Genomic DNA, 24,057 nt, shown 5'->3' with positions numbered 1-24,057 from the left:
GTTTGTTGAGGGGGAGGTGCAGGTGTGGAACCTTTACCTCTTCCCTTGCCATTATTGCCTCTATATCGGCCTCGAAAGTAACCTCTTGACGATAAGGACTGACTTAACTTTATACGATGTAGAGGTGTTGTCTGTAGATATGTTTTTAGAGCCCCTACCCCCCCACCCGCCCCCCCTGGAAGGAGCGATGAAAAGAACCCCAATTGGATGGGGACTGTAGTGCTCCCATAGGTTTTGTAACGTCAGTGACCTTCATCTTCTCTAAGGAAGTGTCTCCAACAAGAACAAATGAGATGTTCTATATCAAAAGGTAAGTTTAAGATAGAAGCCTGTACTTCCGGTTTAAACCCTGAAATTCTACACCAGGCGTGCCTTCTTAGCAATACCCTTGTGTTGATTGCACGAGCCGCAGTGTCAGCTTCATCTAAAGCGCATTTAATAGATGCGTTTGAAATTAGCTTTCCTTACATAACTAGGCTGTGTGCCTTAGACTTATCTTCAGCAGGTAGAAATTGGACTAATTGTTTTAATTTGTCGTAGTGCACTCTATCGTATCTAGCTGAGAGAGCCTGGGTATTGGCAATACACCAGGGATTGGCTGCCTGTGAAGCTACTCCTTTCCCTGAGGAGTGTATTAATTTAGATTCCTTGTCTGGAGGAGTGGCATCCCCGATTTTTGCGAGTTTGCCCGTTTATGGGCATTAGAAACCACTAAGGAATCTAATGGTAATTGACTTAATGTAAACTAAATCTAATGGTGCAGATTTATACTTTTTATCTACCCTTGGTGTAAGAATTTTTGCCGAACCAGGTCTGTCAAGATGACGTCCGCATGTTTTAGCATACCCTTTAGCATAGGCAGTGTGTGAGTGGATCTTTGGGAAGAGCTCAGTGACTCATAGAAAATCCTTCTCAAACGACTCTTTATCAAGCTGAACTCCATGATATTCAGCAGCCCCATTTATTAGTTCTATGTACCCTACATTATCATCAGGTGGAGAGGGTTTTCTAGGGTATAGATCTGGATAGTTATCTGTGTTTGGATCTGTGTTATAATCGTTCAATGGATCAGGACTATTATCTACCCAGTCCCAGGGGGGTCTTGGGCCAGAAACTTACCTGAAGGACGCACGCCACACGCAGCCTCTGCCCCTGGGTCCAGGAACGCTGTAGGTCTCGCCGCCATCACCATCCCACGGCAGCTTGAGACTACAGCTCCCAACGGGCTTTGCGTGAACTTCCGGTTTTCCGCTGCCTGCGCGCCCGGAGGCGCTACAAAGGCGGAGCAACCCCTCGGTGGAGCGGGGGTCTTGGGCCAGAAACTTACCTGAAGGACGCACGCCACACGCAGCCTCTGCGCCCCTGGGTCCAGGAACGCTGTAGGTCTCGCCGCCATCACCATCCCACGGCGGCTGGAGACTACAGCTCCCAGCGGGCTTTGCGTGAACTTCCGGTTTTCCGCTGCCTGCGCGCCCGGAGGCGCTACAAAGGCGGAGCAACCCCTCGGTGGAGCGGGGGTCTTGGGCCAGAAACTTACCTGAAGGACGCACGCCACACGCAGCCTCTGCCCCTGGGTCCAGGAACGCTGTAGGTCTCGCCGCCATCACCATCCCACGGCGGCTGGAGACTACAGCTCCCAGCGGGCTTTGCGTGAACTTCCGGTTTTCCGCTGCCTGCGCGCCCGGAGGCGCTACAAAGGCGGAGCAACTCCTCCGCGTCGCGGGACGCGCGCGGGCGACGCCGGGCAGAGCCCGGGCGGAGGGCGGGCCGTCTGTGGCCGTCCGGGGACGCCGAGGGACGGGACGGGCCACCCCCCTTGGTCCCTCGCCTCTGACACCACTCCTAGGTTCTGCACCCTGGTTATAGGGACCTTGCATAGGACAGTGGAGCCCCTGAAAGTTACACGCTAAACCCCAAAAAGAAAGGAAAGAGACCAAGGAGGAATGATGTCCACTCACCCTAACACACGCTCGAATGGGACCAAGCCAACCAAGAGAACAACAACCCCTAAGACAACAAGGGGGGAAACAAAGGAGGCTGCCCACGCAAAGGGGAACAAACCTACAGCAATCGACTTAATGTTAAAAAAAGTCACAGGGGAAATCGAACGAATGGAACGGAGTTTATCCTCCTCGCCAAATCTCAATGCCATCTCTCAAACACCCCCTAGAGACGTACTTTTAATTGATAGTTTAAACACCCAGGGCAGTGTGTCACAAACAAATTATGACACAGTGGATGCCCCTTGTGCGCAAACCTCAGGGCTAGAATCCCCTGAACTTATTGACACAGCCCCCCGAAAAGCAAGGAAGCGAGTGGGGAGGAATAAGGGTCAGCAGAGGCAGAGGAAAGCACCCCCAAGAACTAACTCCCCAATAAGCCTTCAAGAATATAATTCACAAGAAAATAATCCCCGAGTTGACACTATTCCTCCAGGGTGGATCGAGATAGTAGTAACATATCAAAAAACAGCTAGAATCCTTCATTGCGGCACAATTAAAACCCATCATAAGTAAGGTGGATAAAATAATGTGTGAGTTCTCCAAACAATCTAAGGCATTAGAACACGCACTCGCAAAGACTTCCGCTGACCAACCACAACCGACAGTGGAATCCATAAATGATAAGGTAAACACTAAGAGGGCCCAAAATAACAACTGTGTCAGCCATGACCAACAGGCTATAGCTCAGATTCATGAGCCCCCCAGCACTGCCCAAAACCCCAAAGGGGACACAAACGGTAACCATAGAGGGAGACATCAACAAGGTGCGAATAACACACAGAGGGAAAAACCTCCCATACAACCACTAATGCAATGGAGACAAGACGAGCGCCTGCAAAGTGAAGGGAATTATAACCACTGTTACACAGACCCTGATCACTTTTATAACACCAATACCCAGGCACCACACTTAGATTTACCCCCCGAGGCGAATCCCTTTGTAATAATCTTTGCCGGGGTCCCAGAAAATAGGCCTAACGAGAGAGAAACACACCCACAATTGCTCTCTAAAATTTCTAGATGGTTGAACATCCATAGACCCTTAGATAATGGGGAAAGAGGAGAGATCCTAAGCGTAAGAAGGGTAAACTGGGTTGGGAGGAGAAAGAAAGATATCAGAGGTGACTGCATAGTCGCAAACTTCACGGACACTAGTCTGGTAGAGTATATCCTAAAGAACTCCAACAGGAACCAAACCAGCACGATTTGTGCACTCCCACTTGGGTATTTTTACCCAAGGACACGAAACAACAATCGGGGGGAGGATGAGGGAGGATGGACGCTGGTTAGATCACAGCGCCCACACAGACCTAGACTAGCAAGCCACCTCGAACAGCCCTATCCCCAGCGTGACTACCCCCAATGGAGAAACAGATATGCCCCATTTCAATCTCTAGAGGACATAGATTGACTCGAACCCACTCCCTCCACCCGAAAGAACATAACAGGAAGCCCGGGCACTAGTAGCTATCTTGGCCCACTAGTGGGGAATACAGGGGGGAGCGTGGAGAGTATATTAACCAGGGGACTAGACTCACCCCGCCCCCAGAGGGAAAAGGATGCGGAAATTGGACTTATCTGTAAATATGACAAAATCCTTTATCATGACAGTGGGGAAAAAACCTCAGAAGAAATTCGTATTTAAACTAGGGGCTCATGTTCTGGACAGTGTCAAAACATTCCCATATCTGGGTCTCCTATTCGATGAGAAACTGAAGTTCGCCCCGCTGGTAGAGGAGAGGGCGAGGAGACTTGTCTCAGCAAATGGAGCCATTTCAAACTTTGCTCGCCGAATGGGAAGGTGGTCCCCCTGAGCAGGTGTTGACTCTGTACAGATCAGTCAGCACCTCAAAAACAATATACGGATCGGAAGTCTGGGGTTTCAGAGATGCTCAACTAATCCAAAGTGAGGAGGAGAAATTTTTTTAAAAACTGCTAAAACTTCCGCTGAGCACATCCGCCGCAGTAACACAAAATGAGCTGGGAATGTCATATATTTCAGACTTGATTAAACTGAGACCCATACTGGCATGGATCAAAATTTGGCTTAACCCCAACGTGGAACTATCCAGACAGATTATCCAGGATTGTTTGACGAAAGAAAAATGCCTCCAAATCCCTTGGCTGAAATATATTAAAGACACCCTAGGGGAAATAGATGAACAAAGATTATTTTTTGACCCATCCCTGGTGGACATATATACCAGTCACTCGATACAAGGCCAATTGCTGGACAAATTTGGTGACAAGAGGAGGGAGCTTGACTCTATTAAATCCTCCGTAGTTGCTCACTCGCTAGTTTCGAATCAAATTGGCATGGAACCATACCTCTTTTTATTGTATAGTCAGCATGAGAGGTTTTTAATGACTCGTTTTAGGCTCAACTTGTTGCACCACAATTTAGCTCATCCATCAGGGTTTACTGCAACAGCTGAGCAGAAGGGTGCCTGCGGCTGCGACAATAGGTCTCCGCAGGACACCCTTCATTTTGTATTATTGTGTCCTTTTTTTAAAATACCTCGCCAAAGATTTCTACTGGGGGTTTTAAAAGACTCAAAAATCACCCATGCCAAATCTGCTTTATTGTTTCTACAGAGAGCCACTGAAATGCGAACTCTATGTGCTATTATAACTTTTCTTAAAATCGCTTTTAAACTGAGAAACACTATGGGCTGTTGAAACTGGTAGGCAAGGGAAATATCTATTATATGATGCGGAGCTTTTGTATCTCATCTGCACTTTGGTCCTTCTACTCGCAAAAACCTTTTTTCTCTAAAAGTGATGCCCCTTTTCCTTCCTTTTTTTTTTTTTAATGAAATGTTGCTAATGAAAGTTTGTGATCATGTTTTTTACTGTGATGTATTTTCATGATGGTTTTTAACCTTCGAAATAAATAAACAAACTGAAACTGAAACTACCCAGTCCCAGTCATCCTGGTTGTCAGGTGTTTGTGGGGAATTTGTGGGTGTTATTAACAAATTTGGGTTAGGTGGGGAAGGAGGAGTTCGAGGAGGAGGAGGAGGAGGAGGAGGAGGGGGGGGTTTAGTACCAACATGTTTTCTCAAAAGAGGAACGTGCAAGTGTTCTCCGGTTCTGGTTTGTGTTTTAATGGCAATTTTGCTTGTATGTGTCCAGTTTTGGGTTAGATGACCAGTTCAGTTTGTTTCAGGTCTGGGTTTGAAGGCGGGATGTTGAAAAGAGACTCCTTAGATGGAGTAGGAGCCATTTTATCTTTCGGTGCCAATATTTTTGGAGCCGAGGTTTTCAGCTCTGAAGTATTCGGATCCGAAGATGGTTTCAGTTTTGGTAAAGGAAACATGTTTCGGTCTCGATGCAGGTTGTTTCGGCTTGGTGCCCGAATGTGGCAGACTCGATTCAGAGCCGGAAGGCTTTCATATTTATTTTGGTGCCAGGTCCGAAGGTGAGGCATTGGAAACGTGTTATCGGTGCTGACCTTGGCCCGAAGGCAGAGGAGTGACAGGGGCCTTTTTCTTGGGAAGAGGTGGGGTTTGGAGCAGGGGAGGTTCGGTCGTCGCAGGACACTGACCCTGCGGAATATCTTCGTCCAGGTAGGAGTCGGCTTCTGACATGAAATGAGCTCCTCTTTGTCCTCCGCTCCCTGTGCGTTTCCGACGTCTTGTTCGGAATCTTCTCCAAAGAGATCCGGAATGGAGCCGCTGTGTTGGTGTTGCATTTCATGACATCAAGCCCGGAACGATTTAAACAAATAACCATATTTTTCGTCGTGCTCCAGGGAGAGGCACAAGTTGCACACTTTGTGCGAGTTGATGCGCAGGTACTTGCCGTGGCACCAGAGACAGGACTTAAATGGAGTCCGTTCCATCGACTGCGAGATGGCCTAACGCCAGTGGCGGCTGGTGACATCTGAAAGTGGTAGTGCGTAAAAGTTGGGGACTAATGTGAACAGGATTCGGAGGGGAGGTTTTCCACCTGGGAAATTTGGAGAGAAAAAAAGTGCACAAATGGGCATTTTAAAGCACATCTGAGAATGGAAGAAGTTTTATAACACGCAGACATTACCTAAAGGGGTTAGAGTGCTTTACAATAAAACAAACTACAGACCAATGTCTCTGAAATGTTACCAGGCAGTCCGTGTTTTTGGTTATGTCCTGAAAAAATGGCTTGAATTTATTGCTTACATTTGTAAACGGTGGGTGGAAGAGCCTGCTTTTGGCGAACAAGTTTTATTATTCAAGCTATTTGTCAGGCCATAAATACAGGGCTCGCAGGACCTGCTGTAAAGCTGTTGGTGAAGAAAACACCAGGCTCTTGCCTTTGGATGCCCTGGAAGGTGAGGTTAAAAGTCATACAGGTTAAGCGCCTCTTGTTTGTGAGAGTCTTGGGACATAATCCTGCAACTATTCACGTTTTTCACATTTTCATCAACCGCACCTCAGCCCCATCCTCTTTTTGCTTTAAACTAAATAGATTCCCTCCACACAAACAATGACTGACAGCTTCCCTTTAATTATGTGGTGTGATATCAACTCTCATGGGTGCTTCAGAGCCACTATGTGTTAATTTGAGTGGGAGTTTAATATAGTGCTAACATGTGCCTCAACACCACTTCAAGCCGCTATATACTGTTCAACTACAGGTTAAAGAGTTAGGACCGCAGGAATACAAATGAACGCAGGGTGTGGCCCCATCCCATTTCACACACACATTTATGTCACCAAGTCTATAATGTTAGGTAGAACAGTGCAATGCACTCTACTAAAGTGTGTGTAAGAATGTACCCCCCGCCAATCCCCACCAATGCAAGCATCCTTCATCTCTGGGTGCTTCCTATGCTCTGGGTAAAAATCTTTATTCTAGACCAATTCAAAAGGGGTAGGTATCTGCGTGCATAAATGTTATCGTACACTCATTTTTTGAGTTACATATAGAGCATACTCGACCCAAAGGTATCAAAGGGCTTTACATGAGCATCAGTTGCGTTACAGACTTACACGCATATGGTGACATGGTTTGTGCATTCTCAGCCACACATTCACAACAAAGCATTCCCCACAGAGGTCACAAGGAACTCACACACTTATCCCTTTATCCAGTTACACTAGCATCTAATGCTCACATGTGCCATCTTTCCAACTTTTGCTTCAAATTTTAGCATAGGTGCAGCAACAAAAAAAGGATAAAAGCACATCTCTGGTCCTCACACACATCAAAACACTCTCTATCCCGCCCATATAACGGATGCTCCTATATAGAAGCCCGCTACTGCACAGCAAATGTGCCTCTGTGCCTCATTAGGGGTGTGTGGAGCACTATATAAGTGCAACTAAAATACAATACAGAAAACATATATGGGCAACAATGCACAAAGACAACACACGGACACGTGGAGGTACCAATAACAAATCACTAAATGGCAGTACAGGTAATACCTGCAATGTATCATATGTATGGCCGAGTTATGCATTAATAGTAAACGTACCCGGCCACGGAGCATTGCTATGGCACGATGTATGTGGTAACTGCCATCAGCCAATGGAGATATGACCCTTCTATGCAGTTTAGACAACAATCACCCTGATCACAGAATACAAACACGGCCCTAATCACAACTATTGTTAGTACAGTGCCTCAGCAAGTAGTGACTCGATTCAAAGCACTCTAATACCCTCACAGGTCATGTCTCTGCTATATAAACCTTTATAAAATGAAGATAAATAAAGGATCAATGTTTGAGAGAAATAGGTGACGCCGCCTGTCCAGTCGCGGCCGGCATTACAGCCGGGGGGGGGGGGGGGGGGGGGGGGGGCTGGATAAATAATAAAAGTATTAAAGTAAAACTTTAACTTGCTTCCCGCCTTTAAGTTCCGAGACTCCAGACTCCCGCCATCCTGCGTTTCGAAGTCCCAGGGTGCTGCTTCTCCTGTTCTCTCTGCAGCATACAGAGAGAACAGGAAGAGTAGGCGGTGTTACTCAAGGGCAGGGGGGGGAGCGGCTTGCTCACTGTTGTTAATACTGTCTCTTTGGGCAGCCTGAGGCCGCCCAAACAGACAGTATTAACAACTGTGAGCAAGCCACTCACCCCTGCCCTCGAGTAACACCGCCCACTCTCAACTAGGAACTTTTGCTTTCTCGCCGTGCGAGAAAGCAGTGGGGCGGCTCCCAAACGCCCCCATAGAGGAGCCGCCACTGCCCAACACGGCTAGGCCAGACAGTCTTCCACTAAGTTTCGGATCGAAAGATTTTCCTGAAACCGATACGATTTGCGGAGAATGGGAAGCACGATCGAATAACAACGTTGAGGGTAAGTGAATTGGTTAGAACAGGTCAAAAATGCTTGCGCAAAATGCATGAAAGACTGAACCTCGGCACTCTGAATGATATAGGTACAGTTAGTGAATAAATTTAGCTCGCAAAGACCACATCATATGATGATGAGAAAACTTTCAAAGTAGGGAATTGTAGTAAACAAAATAGAATTGAATGATTAAGCAGTGATTTATTGCATCAAAGACGCCTTAAAATGGATTTCAAACAGTCTTAGTATACAGAAAAAACACAGCTTCTTTTGATGTAATTGAAGTTTCAGTTCTTGGCTTGGTAGCACAGAAACAGCCAACGTGCGTTTCATCACCAACGTGACTTCTTCAAGGCTTGCAGTAGTGACAGATGAGCCCGGCAGGATGCTTCAATTGTGGCTCTATAGTCTCAGACTGCTGAGAATCCCTTGTCAGCGCTAGAAACCAGTATGCTCGAACATTTAAGGTGTAGTGAGCCTGGGAAGGTAGTCCGATTGCCAACTCCCAAGTGACGAAAAGCTGTAAATCCCCAAGTACGCGTTACAGGTGAAAAGGCTATGGATCTTGGTCCGGATTAGGTAGCCAAACCTCCCTAGTCCAATTAAAGACCTGTATAGTGGAGTTTTGAGATCAAGTATAGGCACGGGTGGAAACGTAAATTCTAGTAGCTCCTGACACTCTCAGTACGGGCCAAACTTAGGGTATAAAAATTCAGAATTAAAATGGTTCACTGCAGCTCTGTATAAATCTGTTGACTGGTTACTAATTCCACGATAAAGGTTCCCAGAAACTGTCTTTATAGGTATAGTTCTTTTATTCCCACTATATTTGTGTCTTCCCAAAAGTAGGTCAGAAAGCATAAGTAGACATCTTTAGCGGGTACTATGATAAGACCCGAGGTAGGCATCCGTCTGTGGTCCCGACACCTTCAAACGCCTGTTTCCTGTCATGGGCGGTCCTCTGTAATAATGCCACAAGTCCCTTTGTGCAAAGCAAACACTTTTAACACCCAGGCTTAGTTTATGCATTTGCCAAATAAATGTAACTGCAAGAAGGCTGGGTGTTCAAGTGTTTCCTTTGTACAAAGGTACTTGTGGCAAATATATATATATATATATCATATTCTTAAAAAAATAAAAAAATAAAAGTTGGTAGGTTTTAGTAAAACAAAAACAATAAAAAAGTGGACTACATTAAGCAGCATTAATAAGAAGAAAGACCACTGCACGGTTATTCTTCTTTCAAAGACTGACCCTTTTTCAGAGTGCAGAGCTTTGGCAATTTAGCTCTCAGTTAATCTTAAAACTAGAGCATGGTTGAGGCATTACATTCTTCTGTTGCTGGTAGGGACAACCCTTCGATACCTAAGAAAGCAGGTGGACTGCTCACAAACTAAGTAAAGATTCAGATTATGGATAATCAGGATGAGAAAACATTTAAGTTTTACTCTGTTAACATGGGATTTTCAATAATTGTTGTCAGCCAACAACCACACCCATATCACAAGGCATTTTTAATACAATGCAAGAATTCTTTATAGGACAGTTTTCCCTGAGAAAGTCTCTGAAACTGACACCATCCCTTCTTAGCTGGTAATGTCTGGCACTATTGTCAGTCAGTGTACTGTCTGCTGGAACATTGTTTAGTATCGGTTCAGTAATTCTTGTTCACAGCAATACTGCTGCAAACACTGTTTTGCACACTTTTTAGGCTGCAGGGATCAGGGGAGCCTAGAGTGAGGGGGCTAAGAAGAAAGAGCTATGGGCGGATTCCAGTGACCCAAGGGAAGAGGTTATCAATAAAGCGGTTTGTCTTTCTCTCAACCAGAGGATTTTCTCCCTTGAAGGATATACTTTCACTTCAGCATCATCATTAGCTTGACCATGCTGCAGTTCTTAAAGAATGTACATCCTTTTCTGTTCTCGGGTCCAAAATAGGACTCAACTTTTCCAAAGTTTATTTTACTCCCAAACATAAATAGAGGTCATTGTGCATTCACAGCACTTTTTATAGCCCTGTTTTTATTGTAAAAGGTGCACTATTCTTTATTCCTGCCCGTGGGGTTCCCTGGAATGTATAAGTTTCTAATTCAGAAACAAATTTACATTCAGAGCTCAAGCAATCAGAGCTGTATATTAAAGCCATTAATCTTAAATGTGTTTTTAGCACTCTTGTAGGTATGGAGAAAGTTTCTCTCAGAATAGTGGCTAACCACAGGGTGTGATAGGTTAGAGTAAAGGGGATAGAGTAATTCTTTGGATGATGAATAAGATGCTTCAGCGGAGGCAAATGGTGGCTGGCATCCTCTTCCACTTAAGAATCATTGTTGATTTATATGAAACCTCAGATGGTTGTAATTTTCCACTACTGCGACGAGTGCATGTACAACTACACTGCTGAAATCTGCTATCTAAGAATGTGTATCTTTGAGAGGTATAATCTTTGCCTTTCCAGTCCCATTGTCAGCATTCAGTTCAGGACAACTTTACGATCTCCTTCTAGACACCTCCTATCTAGTGAGATGGTACCATCATAACTGCCTCAAGAAGAGTCCAAAGAAGTATTTGTAGGCTTGAAGAACTCCTCTTAGCGGATGCACGTCTAAAGTGTTTGCGCTTCTTTTTGGGCGGATATTCAGAAAATCTTTGGACTGAGTCCTGCAGCAAATAGTATCTGCCAAACAGAAAATGAGTGGTCAGCGAAATCATAATCACAGAAGGAAGAAAGGTTTCTCTCCCTTCCATAACTATTCTAAAGCTTTGCCAGGAGTAACAAAAAATAAACACCAAATATCTTGTGCTTACTGCAAACAGCATCAGGCAGTCAGGAGGTAATCCAAATCCATACGGGCAGTATTTTAACTTGCTCCAGTGAGTGAAACTCTGGTGCTGCAACTCCCTTTGACACTTCTGGTATGGTGATAAAGTGCACTGCCAGTTCCAGAACAGCTGGTGCCAAAGTGGTCTAGAAAGCACCTTTCACAATGAAATTTTACAAGTGCCAGGCACTCTTGACTAAGACACTTCAAACGGTATTCTGAATGTTGTTCCTCTTAGGAGAGCTTCCTCAAGAGTAAAGAGGTCATTAACCAAAGAATCACTTTTTGTTGACCTTGTAGGTAATTTCATGAGCCATATATATGTTGTTGCTGTTTCTAGGGAGCCCCTTCTCCACTGCCACCACAACCTCGTTCCAAGATTACACTAAAAGACTTTTGGGGATTTCTGGAGACACAAACTAACTGCCAATAATGCATATAGTGTAGACGAAGGCTTCTTTTGAAATTGGACACAATAGATTTCTTCTACCCTAGTCTGTTACTGACCGTACAAGTTATCTGGATTACACCAACAACAGGGTTTTCTGCAGGACTGATGTCCAGACAGATCAGCGATTATTAAATGGTACTCAATTATCCTAGATCTTTTTTCACAAAATCGACTCAGATATGCAACTTTAATAAGCCTCAAATTGGAGCTATTTATCAGTCAATAGTGAATTCATCACACAATTTTGAAATGGATACATTTTCGTTTTTGATTCCTATTTATATCCATACCCAATGCAGTTCACCTACCGAAAGAAAAATGATTCAGACTCCTTGCTGGTAAGCAGCATGCATCAAATATATGTTAAGTGTTCTAACTTACCTCAGATGGTTACTTTTTTTTGCAAATCTGATGTTCTGAAACAGGTCTAGTGCTATAATTACTTTAAGCTTGAAGAATTTCAACAGCAAAATAATGTGAGCATTCTTCGAAGAAAAGCATACTTTGTGCAAAACACCAGATTTTTTGCAGTTTTGTATTGTGCAAACTTGTTCCTATGACATTAGACCGCTTCATAAAATAAATCATGCACTGGAGGTTAGGTCATTTTCAATCACAGGATGCGGAGTCAGTGATCAAAGATGGGATTCAAGCCTGGATCCAGAGAACAACGGCCAACAGTTCTAGCCGCTAGCCCTTCCCAAAACTGCCACTTCACAGGTAATCCTTTTAAATAACCGAAAAGAATATATACATACAGCTTGGCCATACACCGCTTCTTGGGGTTTTCCACTGGCATCAAGACCACCATGGACATAAGAAGACGTACGCCCATAAAATCTGCAATGACAAAAGCACACACTGGTAATTAATTGTGCAGCTGTATAAACAAATAAAAGTCAAAAATATCCATTTAAAACTAAGGTACAAAAATAACAATTAAATTACTACCCTTGGGAAAAAAGATGTAAAGACCCTTGGAGTGCATATCGATGAACACTTCCAAAAGCCACAGTGAACAATTCAGCGTGTTAAAAGTCAAATCATTTTCTCAGATTTCCAGTCATATGTCATTACAAAAAGCGGATCATAAGTGTCCCCACAATTAAGACACTCATAACAGGTAAAATATACCAGGTCTTTCTCAAAGGGCTGACATCCATTGCAAAGGTTTACATTAATCATACAGTAAAAAGAACCACATGGATTCAGTCGCTTAGTGATCAATTAAAACATTTGTCTTACTCTTAGCATGAACTTTCTCCCAATGAAATCCATGTCCTTTTTATTAAATATTTTTGAGCATCAGTAAGATGGCTTTACCCTCATGTTTGAGAGGTACGCTAAAATTGCAGCAATAAATGACATGTTGTCTGTAACTAAATGTTTTAATTGGCCGCGCTATGTGCTTTACCCTCATGTTAGAGAGGTACGCCATGCAGATATCTTTTGGCGGTCTGAGATTACATTGTTCCTCTGACTTTGTGACCCCAATGTATTTCCGACACTGATAATCTTGTACCATTTATATTCCTTATGTCAATTCACCTTTTTTTGACTCTTGACATTATAATGATGGATTCTCTTTTATTTGTATTTTAATACGGTTGCATTATTCATCAATTGCCTTGCCTTTCCAGTGTCCCTAATATTGTCACTACCAACGCCACTTGGCTAGTTACGCAACTCGTAGTCTGTCTTCAGGCTCCATGGCTCACTCGAACACCACGTGACCACGTCACCATGGTTATTTCACTAACCAGGAAATTGAGCTCGCATCGCCAACACCTGCACGGAGCTCTCTGATTAAATCAAACCTAGTGAGTATAACTCCCCTCCTGTTCCGCCACCATTCCTTAAATCATTTAATGTCCGATTCCTTTATTCATTGTCCCACCTTTTTGACCCACTAGACGAACTTTGGATTCATTCCCCGCGATGCCTTAAATCTGTCCAGCACCGCGCGAGTGCTCTCTGAAGCGATCGGTAAGCCTAATTGTTTTGGATTCATACGGATATTGCCGTATTGTTGATCGACAGTCTTCCTCTGTACAGACCTCTAATTAGTGCAAGATTACTTTTTAGGTGCAGCCCGACTATTGACGTTGCCTTAATTAATGGAGGACTTCTAACCCGGTCGTTTGTCTCCCTCCGAATTTTTAAGTTACTGTGATGACAATGCGCATTGGAATAGCATGTGATAGTCTTATTCACTATATTCCAGGTTCTCCTATGACAACTGGGACCGAATCCAAACTTATGTCCAATATATCCCAGGTAATTCAATTACAACACGCCTTACATGTGAGTGGCTCTGTCGCCTACACACGTGCCAATTTTCCGATCTGGACGCTCGGGTCCTCCCTTCTAATAACCTGTATTACTGCCTTTCATGTTATAGACGTGGTTTACACTACGGTACTTTAAATTTTAAATTACATTGCCTTACACCCCCATGTTCAGTGATATTTTCCAATTTTCTCCTTTAACTAGTATGTTCAGTAATGCCTTAATTACCGATGTGATTAATTCAACAGGTTGAAATAGTACCCCTCTAACTTTAGCTGAATATATTAACTTCCATTAGGTAACTAGCATGTTCATTAATGCCTTAACTACCGATGTGATAAATTTAAGAGGTTGAAATAGTACCCTCTAACTCTAGCTTATTATACTCATTTCCATTAGGTTACCTGCCCCAATCCCCTGGTCCTGATGAAGACCCCGCAGCAAGGATATTATCAATTCCTGCATTGTTAAGAGGGTCGAAACGTCGACTGTTCTATTTGTGGCAACCTCACGCCAATATTGTGTAGATGAATTATACCTTGTGAAGTATGCCTTTCTAAATAATGGTCGCCATCTTCATTATGGCCGTTGCTGTTATATAAATTACAGCCAAACGTATTTTCAAATGCTTGATTTTACTGTCACATAATCCTACCACTCCCTTATCCTCACTTTTATCACTTCCTTCCTCCCTCCCGGGGCACTGTATGACCTTGAATACAGCTGACTGTTTGCTATGTGTATTCATTACATCTGATCCCTCAGTGAATAAAACTCTGTGGATCTAATGATTGTTTTCTGATTAATTCATTTAAGTGTGTAAATAGTTTCTTGTCCACACTGGGACCCCTTCCTCCTAGTACATCCCACCCAGCAGTCAGGCTCCGACCCCAGTTCAGACATGCTCAACCCGGACGAGTTGCTCCACCCGCGCTCATCGCACTGGGTTCCTGCTCCCAAGGTGGCGGCATACATGGCGGCCAGGCTTCGTAAGCCTTTAGACCAGGAGGTGCGTAGTTGTCTTCGGGTAGAGTGCCCGCGCCCCACCTTGGAGGGTAAGGTTACGGTTACCCCAGAGATTGACCCCAAAATGTCCACCTTCCTCACAAAGTTTTTGAAGGACCCCAAGAAGGGCATAGACCGATCTTGGAGGGCCTGCCAAGATAAACTCTTGGACACGGCCGTGCCTTTGGCGAAAATCTTAGACATGGTCGAAGACGCCAAGGCCTCGGGATCCCCGATTTCCCCGGAGACCCTTTCCGGTTGGGCGCAAAGGGCGATTATTTTCCTGGGGAAAGCGAATGTAGCAATTTCTACGGAGAGGAGAAGATCTATTCTAATTAAGATAGACTCGAAGTTGGGGGTGAACTAAACACATCTGAGGCAGGTCCGATGGCGGAGGCTAACCTCTTCGGGGACCAGTTTGTCAAAGAACTGGGTAAATTCTTAAATACCTTTAATTCTTTGGACAAGGCCCAGACGTCCGTGAAATGAATCTTCACACCACGTCTTTTTGATGCAGCCAGTCGAGGGAGGAGCCGCTCATCTGGCAGACCCTATAACAGAGGCTCCTACAAGCAGGGCGACTCTCACAGGGGTAAATACCAGAATCCTGACAAGTTCGGAAACTTCTACCAGACCAGAGGTTATCCCCACCGCCGCGGTGGTAGAGGAAGAGGAGACGGCGGCTACAATAATCACAAAGGTGAGACTTCAAAATGTGCAGGGCCTTAAAGTGGGGGGTAGACTGTTTTTTTTCTTCAGGCATGGTCTTCGCTCACCTCCGACGCCTGGGTCTTACAGACCGTCTGAGGGTTCCAATAGAGTACTCGGGACTCCCAAGGCAGTCCGTTCGCCCCAGACCCATTGGCTTCATGCTGGACCAATGCTCTCTGATAGACAAAGGTCGCAGATCTCCTACAGAAAGGGGCTATTGTGCAGGTGGAGCTGCACCCGCGAGGTTTCCTCAGCAATCTTTTTTTTGTGGAGAATCAGGACGGGGGCTATCCCCCAGTGATAAATCTCAAGGAATTCAATGGCTGGCTTATCTACCGCCATTTCAAGATAGAGGGTATTCACCTCCTGCGGGATCTGCTTCAGGAGGGGGACTGGATGGTCCGGCTGGACCTGAAGGATGCCTACCTCACGATTCCCATCTTCGCTCCCCACAGGTGTTTTCTTCAGTTCCAGTGGGGTCAACAGGTTTACGAGTTTGCCTCCCTTCCTTTCGGACTGTCGTCCGCTCCGTGGTGTTTTACCAAGGTGCTGAAGCCGGTGGTGGAGCGCTTGCGCACTGAGGGCATCCGTCTTATAATTTATCTGGACGACATGCTCCTCCTGAATCAATGTCTGCAGAAGCTGCTGGTCCACCTTCAAAAGGCGGTCAGCCGGGGGCGTGGCCAAGATGGCGGGCTGAGCGGTCGCACTTGCCGAGGGCTCCCGGACCCCTGAATTCCTGCACCGCTTGGAACCGCTGATTCCCCCCCGGATCACGCGGCCACCGAGCCTGGTGCTTGCGGTGGAGGTGTGGAGAGCCTGCTGAGCCTGGTTTGTGCCGTCGGGGACGAGATTTTGCCCGGTGGAGCCCAGATCGGACCCCGCTGTAAGACCCGAGTGAGAGTTGGAAGCCGCGAGTCTCCCGACCCTCGGTGCGCGACGAGGCGATCGGCCTCTGAGGTGTGAAGCCCGCTGTGGTGCATGTGCTGTTGGTGTGGGATTCGGCGACGGCTCCGCGTGCGGCCTGGAGCTGTCCAGCAGCGGCTGTACGGAGCGGAGCGGAGCGGAGGTGCAGAGCGGTGGCGGAGTCGGTGCCACCTCGCTACGCCAGCCCGTGGCTTGACGAGGCCTGCTGGAGGTCGCCCCGGCTGGTTATCTGTGCGGAACTGGGGACCGAGTCTCCCGAGGCTGATCTCTCCCTGAAGCAGCGGACCCCGGTGGCTGTTGCATTGTGACCTAGCCCCCTGACCGGATTTCTGGTTCTTGGATCGGAGTAGGAGAGAGGGTCTCCATCTTGGGCGTTGTCCCCACGACACTACTGAGCGGCCATTTTGTGGAGTTCGGCCGGGCAGCTCATCCCTCCTGGCGCTTTTTACGACCACTCCCGGCTGGCATATAGCCGCTTTCTCTGCTGTTCAGCGAGCCTCAGTGCCCTTTCTCGCTCTATAATGTCGAATGCCAGGGGACAGCGAAGAGGCGACCGGACCTTGCCGGAGATGCTGGGACGGGGCGCCCTGCGCAGCGGAGGTGCTCAACCGGCCGCGACCTCCCCGGCACCCACCAGGGGGGCAGAAGGTGGAGAGCCCCCGGTGACGAGGTCCTTTCTCGAGTCCCTGTTTAGCTCCCTGAGGGAAGACTTCCAAGCACTCAAGAATGAAGTAGCCGGGGAAGTCCGCGACGTGAGGAGAGAGATGGACTCCCTGGGGGATCGGGTGAACACGGTGGAGGAAGCGGGCCACTCCAGGGATGAGGAGATCACCCATCTGCAGCAGGAGGTCCTACGGCTCCGGGAGCAACAGATTGAGCTACAGGCCCACGCCGAGGACCTTGAAAATCGGTCCAGGCGGAACAACATACGGGTCCGCGGAGTGCCGTCTGGTGAGGAGGGTGAAGACGTGACGGCATATCTGGTGGCCCTCTTCCGAGCGATCCTGGGAGAGCCGGAGGACTTTCGGATTCGCATTGACCGGGCACACCGGGTGGGTCGCCCCCGCAGAGCCACGGCGCCCGCCCCGGACATTTTGGCCTTCCTCCCGAACTTTCCTTTGAAGGAGCGGATCCTCCGTGAGGCACGAGGGCAGCAGCCTTTTCGATTCCGGGACCATCCTGTGACACTGTTTCAGGACTTATCCACAGTCACGTTACAGAAGAGGAAATCCTTCAAGATCGCTACGGACTTCCTTCGGGAGCATGAAACACAGTACTCCTGGGGGCACCCCTTCCGCCTGATCTTCAGGTGGAACGGTGTCCTACATCAACTTCGGTCCCTTCAAGATGTTTGCGCGGTGCTGGGCCTCACTGCAACGGACACGGATACCCCGGCCCTGCGACGGAGGCGCAGCACTCGTAACGGCTGGCAACGAGCTGAGGGGGGGGCCTCTCCCCCGGCGGAGCGCCCGGGCTCGCCTACAATCCGGGCTGAAATGGCGGCTGCCATCCAGGAGGCCTCCAGAGTGGCGGCGAATGGCGAAGTGGCCTTGACGGCCTGAACTCACTCCGGGGGGAGTCTACTTTAGCTCATTCTTATTGCAGGTGCGGGGTTTCGGGGGGTGGCACGGGAGGGAGGGCGAGTGCTGAAGGTGGTGGCTGGACGTCCACTAGGTTGACTTTCCACGGCCTTGCCCGTTTTGGGCCGGACTGGGACAATGTCTTTTTTGAAAAGTTTGAGAAGCGGGGGAAGGGGTTGGGACGGACGGGCAGCTGTTTTGATTTTGGGACCTAGAGGGGGGGCCAGTAGCGGGGGGTGGTGTGGATTTGCTGGTGTAGGGGCGGGGGGGGGGGGGGGTTTTGGTCGTGGGGTGTTGGGGTTCGGGGACTGTACTGTGCCAATGGTTGATTCGACGTTGCTCTGTTTTGAGGTCTCGAAGGGTGCCTTCTGTGTTTGCTGACGGGGCTTTGCCTTTTGATATGTGCTCCCTGAACTCTCTCTTTGATGGCTCTTAAGGTGCTTACTCTCAATGTGAAAGGGCTGAATAATCCGGTTAAGCGGCGGGCAGTGTTATCCCTGTTGGAAAACTCACAAGCGGATATCTGCCTGTTGCAGGAGACCCACTTGCTGGCTAAGGACTGCTCGTGGATGCGAACCCCCAAGTTCCCCACACAGCTATTCTCCTCTAGCACTTCCAAGACGGCAGGGGTGGCCATTTTGTTTTCTAGAAGGTTCAGGGGCGAGGTTGTGAGCAAGGTGGCGGAGCAGAAAGGAAGACTCCTGGTATATAGAATCAAGGTGGGGGGCTTAGCACTGACTGTAGGCTCCGTTTATTGCCCCAATGATCATCAGGACCAATTCTTACACAGGGCCTTGGACGACGTTGCATCCACCTCTGATAGGCACATAGTGTTGGGGGGTGATCTGAATCTGGTTTTTGATGCGGCGCTGGATAGGTCTGTGCAGCGGCGTCAGCAGTTGGGTGAGCTTTCGGGCTCGATTCGAACTCGGCTTGCGGAGCTGGACCTGCATGACATGTGGCGCTGCCTCCACCCCACCACCCGCGCATACTCTTATTTCTCACACGCCCATAGATCTTATGCGCGCTTGGACCACCTCCTAGTGTCAGGCCCGCTGCTCCTTTTGGCTTCAAATGCAGACATGGGGGTCCTTTCTCTTTCTGATCACGCCCCAGTTGAGGGCGCTTTCACTCTTCCGCCGGTGGCTCGGTCGAGGGGGGTTTGGAGGCTCCGAGATACGCTTTTGCATAGGCGGTCGGTGGTGGATCAGATTAGGGCGGCCATCTTGGCTTTTCAGACCGTGAACGACAATGGGGATACCTCCCGAGCGACACAGTGGGCGGCCCTTAAGGCCGTGCTCCGAGGCGAATTTATCGCGATTTCCGCTGCCGAGAATAGGGACCGGCAACTTAAGAGAGATGAGCTCACCCGGCAGGTGAGGGAGCTGGAACAGGTTCATCACAGGACAGGGGCCCCCAGGGTGTGGAGGCGGCTGAAGGCGGCGCGGAAGCTCCTGGCAGCCCTAGACACGGACCGGGCGGAGTACGCAGTGCTCCGCCTGAAGCACAAATATTACACAGGGGGCGATCGGTGTGGGCGGCTCCTGGCTAACAAACTCAGGGTGCAGCACCAGCAGCACCGAGTGAAGGAACTGCTGGACCCGGCCGGAGGCAGAGTCACGACCGATGAACACATAGCGGATGTCTTCCGCGGCTTTTATGCGGACCTCTACTCCGGGGAGCCCCCTTCGGCCCAGGCTGAGGGGGACTACCTGGACTCGGTTCCGCTCCCGTCGCTGACTCAGGATCAGGCTCAGTATCTGGAGCGTGACATACGCATTGAGGAGGTGGTCACGGCGATATCCCGGCTCAAACTGGGCAAGGCCCCGGGTCCGGATGGCTTCATCCCGCTGTTTTACAAAACCTTCTGTCAGGAGCTGGCGCCTCTGCTGACTCGCCTTTTTAACTCCTTCGCAGAGCCGGGAGCCATCCCCTCCGAATTTCTCCAGGCCACGGTCTCAGTGATCCCTAAGCCGGGCAAGGACAGGTCCGCCTGTGGGTCCTATCGTCCCATTTCGCTGCTGAACACCGATTTGAAGGTGTTCACCAGTATCTTGGCGGCACGCCTGGCGTTGCATCTCCCCGGCATGGTTGACTCGGACCAAGCGGGCTTCGTGCCCGGTAGGCAAACGGTAGATAATACGAAGAGGGTGACGCACATTCTCGAGAAGGCTTCTAGGATCCCTGGAGAGAGGATGCTCCTGTCCATTGACGCGGAGAAAGCTTTTGACAGGGTGCATTGGCCCTACCTTGAGAAAGTCCTGAGCAAATTTGGGATAGGGGAGAAGTTCCGTCACCTGATCTTTAACTGCTACCGGTTTCCATCTGCGGTGGTCCGGGTGAACGGCGGCAGCTCTCGACCCTTCCCCATTGAACGGGGCACGAGACAGGGATGCCCGCTCTCCCCTTTGCTCTTTGCCTTGTACATGGAGCCATTTGCCCAGAGGGTTAGGCAGAACCCTGACATTATCGGGGTCCAGATGGGCGGGTTTCGCCACGCGATTAGCCTGTACGCGGACGATGTCATTCTGACACTGGATGACCCGCGGAGGTCGCTACCGGCCTGCGTGGAGGAACTGAACTTATTCGCTGACGTGGCGGGCTTTAAGGTGAACCTGGGTAAGTCGGCCGCCCTGGACATCTCGCTATCTGCTGCCACTAGAGTGGAACTGCAGAGGCTTTACCCTCTGAGCTGGTCCAAGGACCAGATCCCGTACTTGGGGATCCTGCTGGCGCCCTCCCTCCCGGAGATGGTTAAGGCCAATTACGCAGCTCTAGGCACTAAAATCAAGGAGGAATTGGGCCGGTGGGATAGGGGCACGCTGTCGCTACTGGGTAGGGTGGCCGCAGTGAAGATGACCCTTCTGCCTCAGGTGCTTTACCTCTTCAGAGCATTACCGCTCCACCCTCCTGCGGGGTGGCTCGCGGAGACTCAGACTGCCATTGCGCGATTCGTGTGGCAGGGCCGTAGGCCGAGGATCAAGAGGGGCATCGCTATGCTCTCGCCGGAATCCGGAGGGCTGGGGATACCGGATTTACGGAAATATTTTCAGGCCGCTCAGCTCCGATACCTCGTGGAATGGAGCCGGTGGGAATCTGATAAACACTGGTTGTTCCAAGATCAGGCGGTGGCGGGTAGGACGCTGCAGGAAGGACCATTCTTGAGGCGAGCCCATCGGCCCCCCAATCTTTACGCGTCCTTGGTGACGCGGGTCCCGCTCCAGACGTGGGACTCGGTGGCTGCCAGATGCGAGTTGACTACCTTCCCCTCTCCCTTCACGCCGCTCATTGGCAACCCGGACTTCGGCCCGGGGCTGGAACAGGGAGCTTATGAACGCTGGCGGGTGGCCCGCTGCTGCACTCTGTACCACTTGTACTCCCCCGAGGGAGTTGTCTCCTTCCAGGACTTGCAGAGGGATTATGGCCTCCCTGAGACGGAACGCATGCGATACATGCAGGCGCGCCACTGGGCATTACAACCCCAAGTGCGCGACGCGGCACACAGGGAAATCACGGAGTATGAGCGTTGGTTAATTACTCGCACGTCGGACGCCAAACTGATCTCGGACCTGTATAGAATGCTGCAGCCCCCCTCATTTCATATACACAACCCTGGTCGGGAACGATGGGAGCGAGAGCTTGGGCGCGAGCTGAGTCATAAAGAATGGGACCACATCTCCTACCGCGCGCGCCACTCGGCCTACCACACGGGTCTCACAGAGACCTTTACTAAAGTCTCGACCTACTGGTACCGCACTCCGGAGAAACTGCACGAGATGGACAGGGCGATACCAGGGACGTGCTGGCGCAACTGTGGCAACACTGGTACACTGACGCACATACTGTGGGATTGCCCCCTGCTGGCTCCGTACTGGGAAGAGGTCCTGAGCGAGGTGGACAAATGCTTTGGGATAGAACTGCCTAGGTTCCCGGCCTATGTCCTGTTGGGGTTGCCGAATGGGTTGATGTATCCCCTTAGGTCCAAGAGGGGTAGACAGATCGCAATTGCGCTGGGGTCAGCGGTGCAGAATATTCTCATATACTGGCGCACTACAACACTTCCCTCTGTAGTTGGTTGGCTGCTCAGACTGTGGCATGTTCTTGGAATGGAAAAGATGTCCTTAGTGGCCCTGGGGGATACTGATACCTTTGAGGAATTGTGGGAGCCCTTTCACAGCCTGTTATGTTCCGAGTTTCGAGAGATTACCTGCCCTAGATATTTGCGGTTGTTGAGGCTGACGCCGCCGCCGGACCCGCCTGCCTGAGTGGGTGGGGTTGGTGTTGCATAGTAGAGATTCATGGAGAAGTTCACAGTGGCGGAGACTGTAAATGCTGGCACAGTACAGGGGGTGGGTCGGGGTATGGCAGTTGGGGGTTCAGTTTGGTTAGGTAGGTTTTTTGGAGCGGGGTTGTTTCTCCTCCCTTCATCCCCCCCCCTTTTTATTTTTCTTTTTCCTTCCCCATTCGTTCTTTCTTTTGTTCCTTCCCCCCTGATTTTTTTTTTTTCCTTTCCTCATCCCTCCCCTCCCCTCCCCTTCCCCCCCCCCTCCCCTCCCCTCGTTGTCTGTCCATGCCCACAGGTGCTGAAGCTATGCTCCCGAGTCGGACGGAGCCTCTTACAAATTGTAACTGTATTATTGTATTGGCTGTATGATGCGCACTGGTGCGCGGATCTTGTGGGTCACCTGTTTCTTACCCCTCTGTGTCCTATCCCACCCTGCTTCAATAAAATACTTTAAACCTAAAAGGCGGTCAGCCTTCTGGAGTCCTTGGGGTTCATAGTCAACCAGGCCAAATCGGACCTTCTCCCATCGCGGAGGATGCAGTTCCTGGGTTTTCTGATAGACTCAGTGGAAGCCACCTTGTCACTGCCTTCTCGGAAATTGTCCAAGATCAGGCACGAGTTGAGACGCACTCTGGCACGTCCGACGATCCTGTTACGGCACTTGGCAAGGGTTGTTTCTAGGTCTCTTATCGTCGTCCATTAAGGCGATATTCCCGGGGCCCCTTCATTACCGGGCCCTTCAACGCCTCAAGGTTTTTCACCTCCGCAAGGGCCTTACCTACTCCCAGGTCGTCCCCCTCACGGAAGAGGCGAGGACGGAGCTTAAGATGGTGGATCGAGCATATGGACGCTTGGAACGGTCGGGCGATCTTCGGTCGCGCTATACAAATTGCTGAACTTGAACTATTTGGAATAGAATCCGACGCCAGCGGCCTGGGCTGGGGAGCGCATTGCGGTGCGGTTTCTACAGGCGGAGTATGGTCATCCGCAGAGAAGGACCTTCACATCAACTGTCTGGAGTTGATGGCAGGTTTGTGTGCGGTGAGGTGTTGGACGAAAGACAGGATTCAGTGCTGTGTCCTTCTGAAGATGGACAATGTGGCGGCGGTGCGCTACATCAACCACCTTGGAGGAACCAGGTCCAGGGCTTTGTCCGACCTTGCCCGGACTCTATGAGAGTATTGCCTGTCCAACAAAATATCCCTGTCGGCGGAGCACCTTCCCGGCTCAGCCAACAGAGTAGCGGACTGGTGGTCTCGTCACTGGAGGGACGCCAGCCTATGGCAACTTTGCCCCGATGTGTTCGAGGCGATCGGGAACAGATGGGGTCCATTTTCAGTGGACCTTTTTGCTTTCGGTCTAGACGCCCAGCTGAAGCGCTATTTCAGTTGGCGGCCGGACCCGGAAGCAACGGCGGCAGATGCGTTTCTGCAGGATTGGAGCAAAGAGAGGGGCTATGCGTTTCCCCCCTTTGCGATGATCATGAGTGTCAACCCAGGTGAGGAGACAGCAGGCGGATCTGGTGGTGATCACCCCGATCTGGAGAGAAGCAAGCCTGGTTTCCAGTTCTGATGAAACTTTCCTGGGATTTTCCAATCCCTCTACCCCACGTTCCAGATCTCCTCAGGAATCCTCAAGGGGATCCTCACCACCTCCTGGCCACAGGCAACCTGTGTCTGATGGCCTGGCAGGTTACAGGCAACCCTGGCA

At 49.3% G+C, this 24,057-nt stretch overlaps 1 protein-coding gene across 4 annotated transcripts in view; it reads right to left on the bottom strand.

The window, feature by feature from the left end:
• The window catches only part of G3BP2 (G3BP stress granule assembly factor 2), a 235,108-nt gene that overhangs the window by 153,924 nt on the left and 57,127 nt on the right, over positions 1-24,057 (bottom strand). For all 4 annotated transcript variants that reach the window (XM_086961512.1, XM_086961510.1, XM_086961511.1 and 1 more), the window contains exon 3: positions 12,309-12,390. In XM_086961512.1, the coding sequence (XP_086817638.1) occupies positions 12,309-12,390 (82 nt within the window). The remainder of the gene's footprint in view (positions 1-12,308; positions 12,391-24,057) is intronic.

Source organism: Lissotriton vulgaris, chromosome 3_1, assembly GCF_964263255.1.
Source record: "Lissotriton vulgaris chromosome 3_1, aLisVul1.2, whole genome shotgun sequence".
In the NCBI taxonomy this organism is placed as follows: domain Eukaryota; kingdom Metazoa; phylum Chordata; class Amphibia; order Caudata; family Salamandridae; genus Lissotriton; species Lissotriton vulgaris.
The sequence above is the reverse complement of the archived record's forward strand: the minus strand, read 5'-3'. Positions and strand labels throughout refer to the sequence as shown.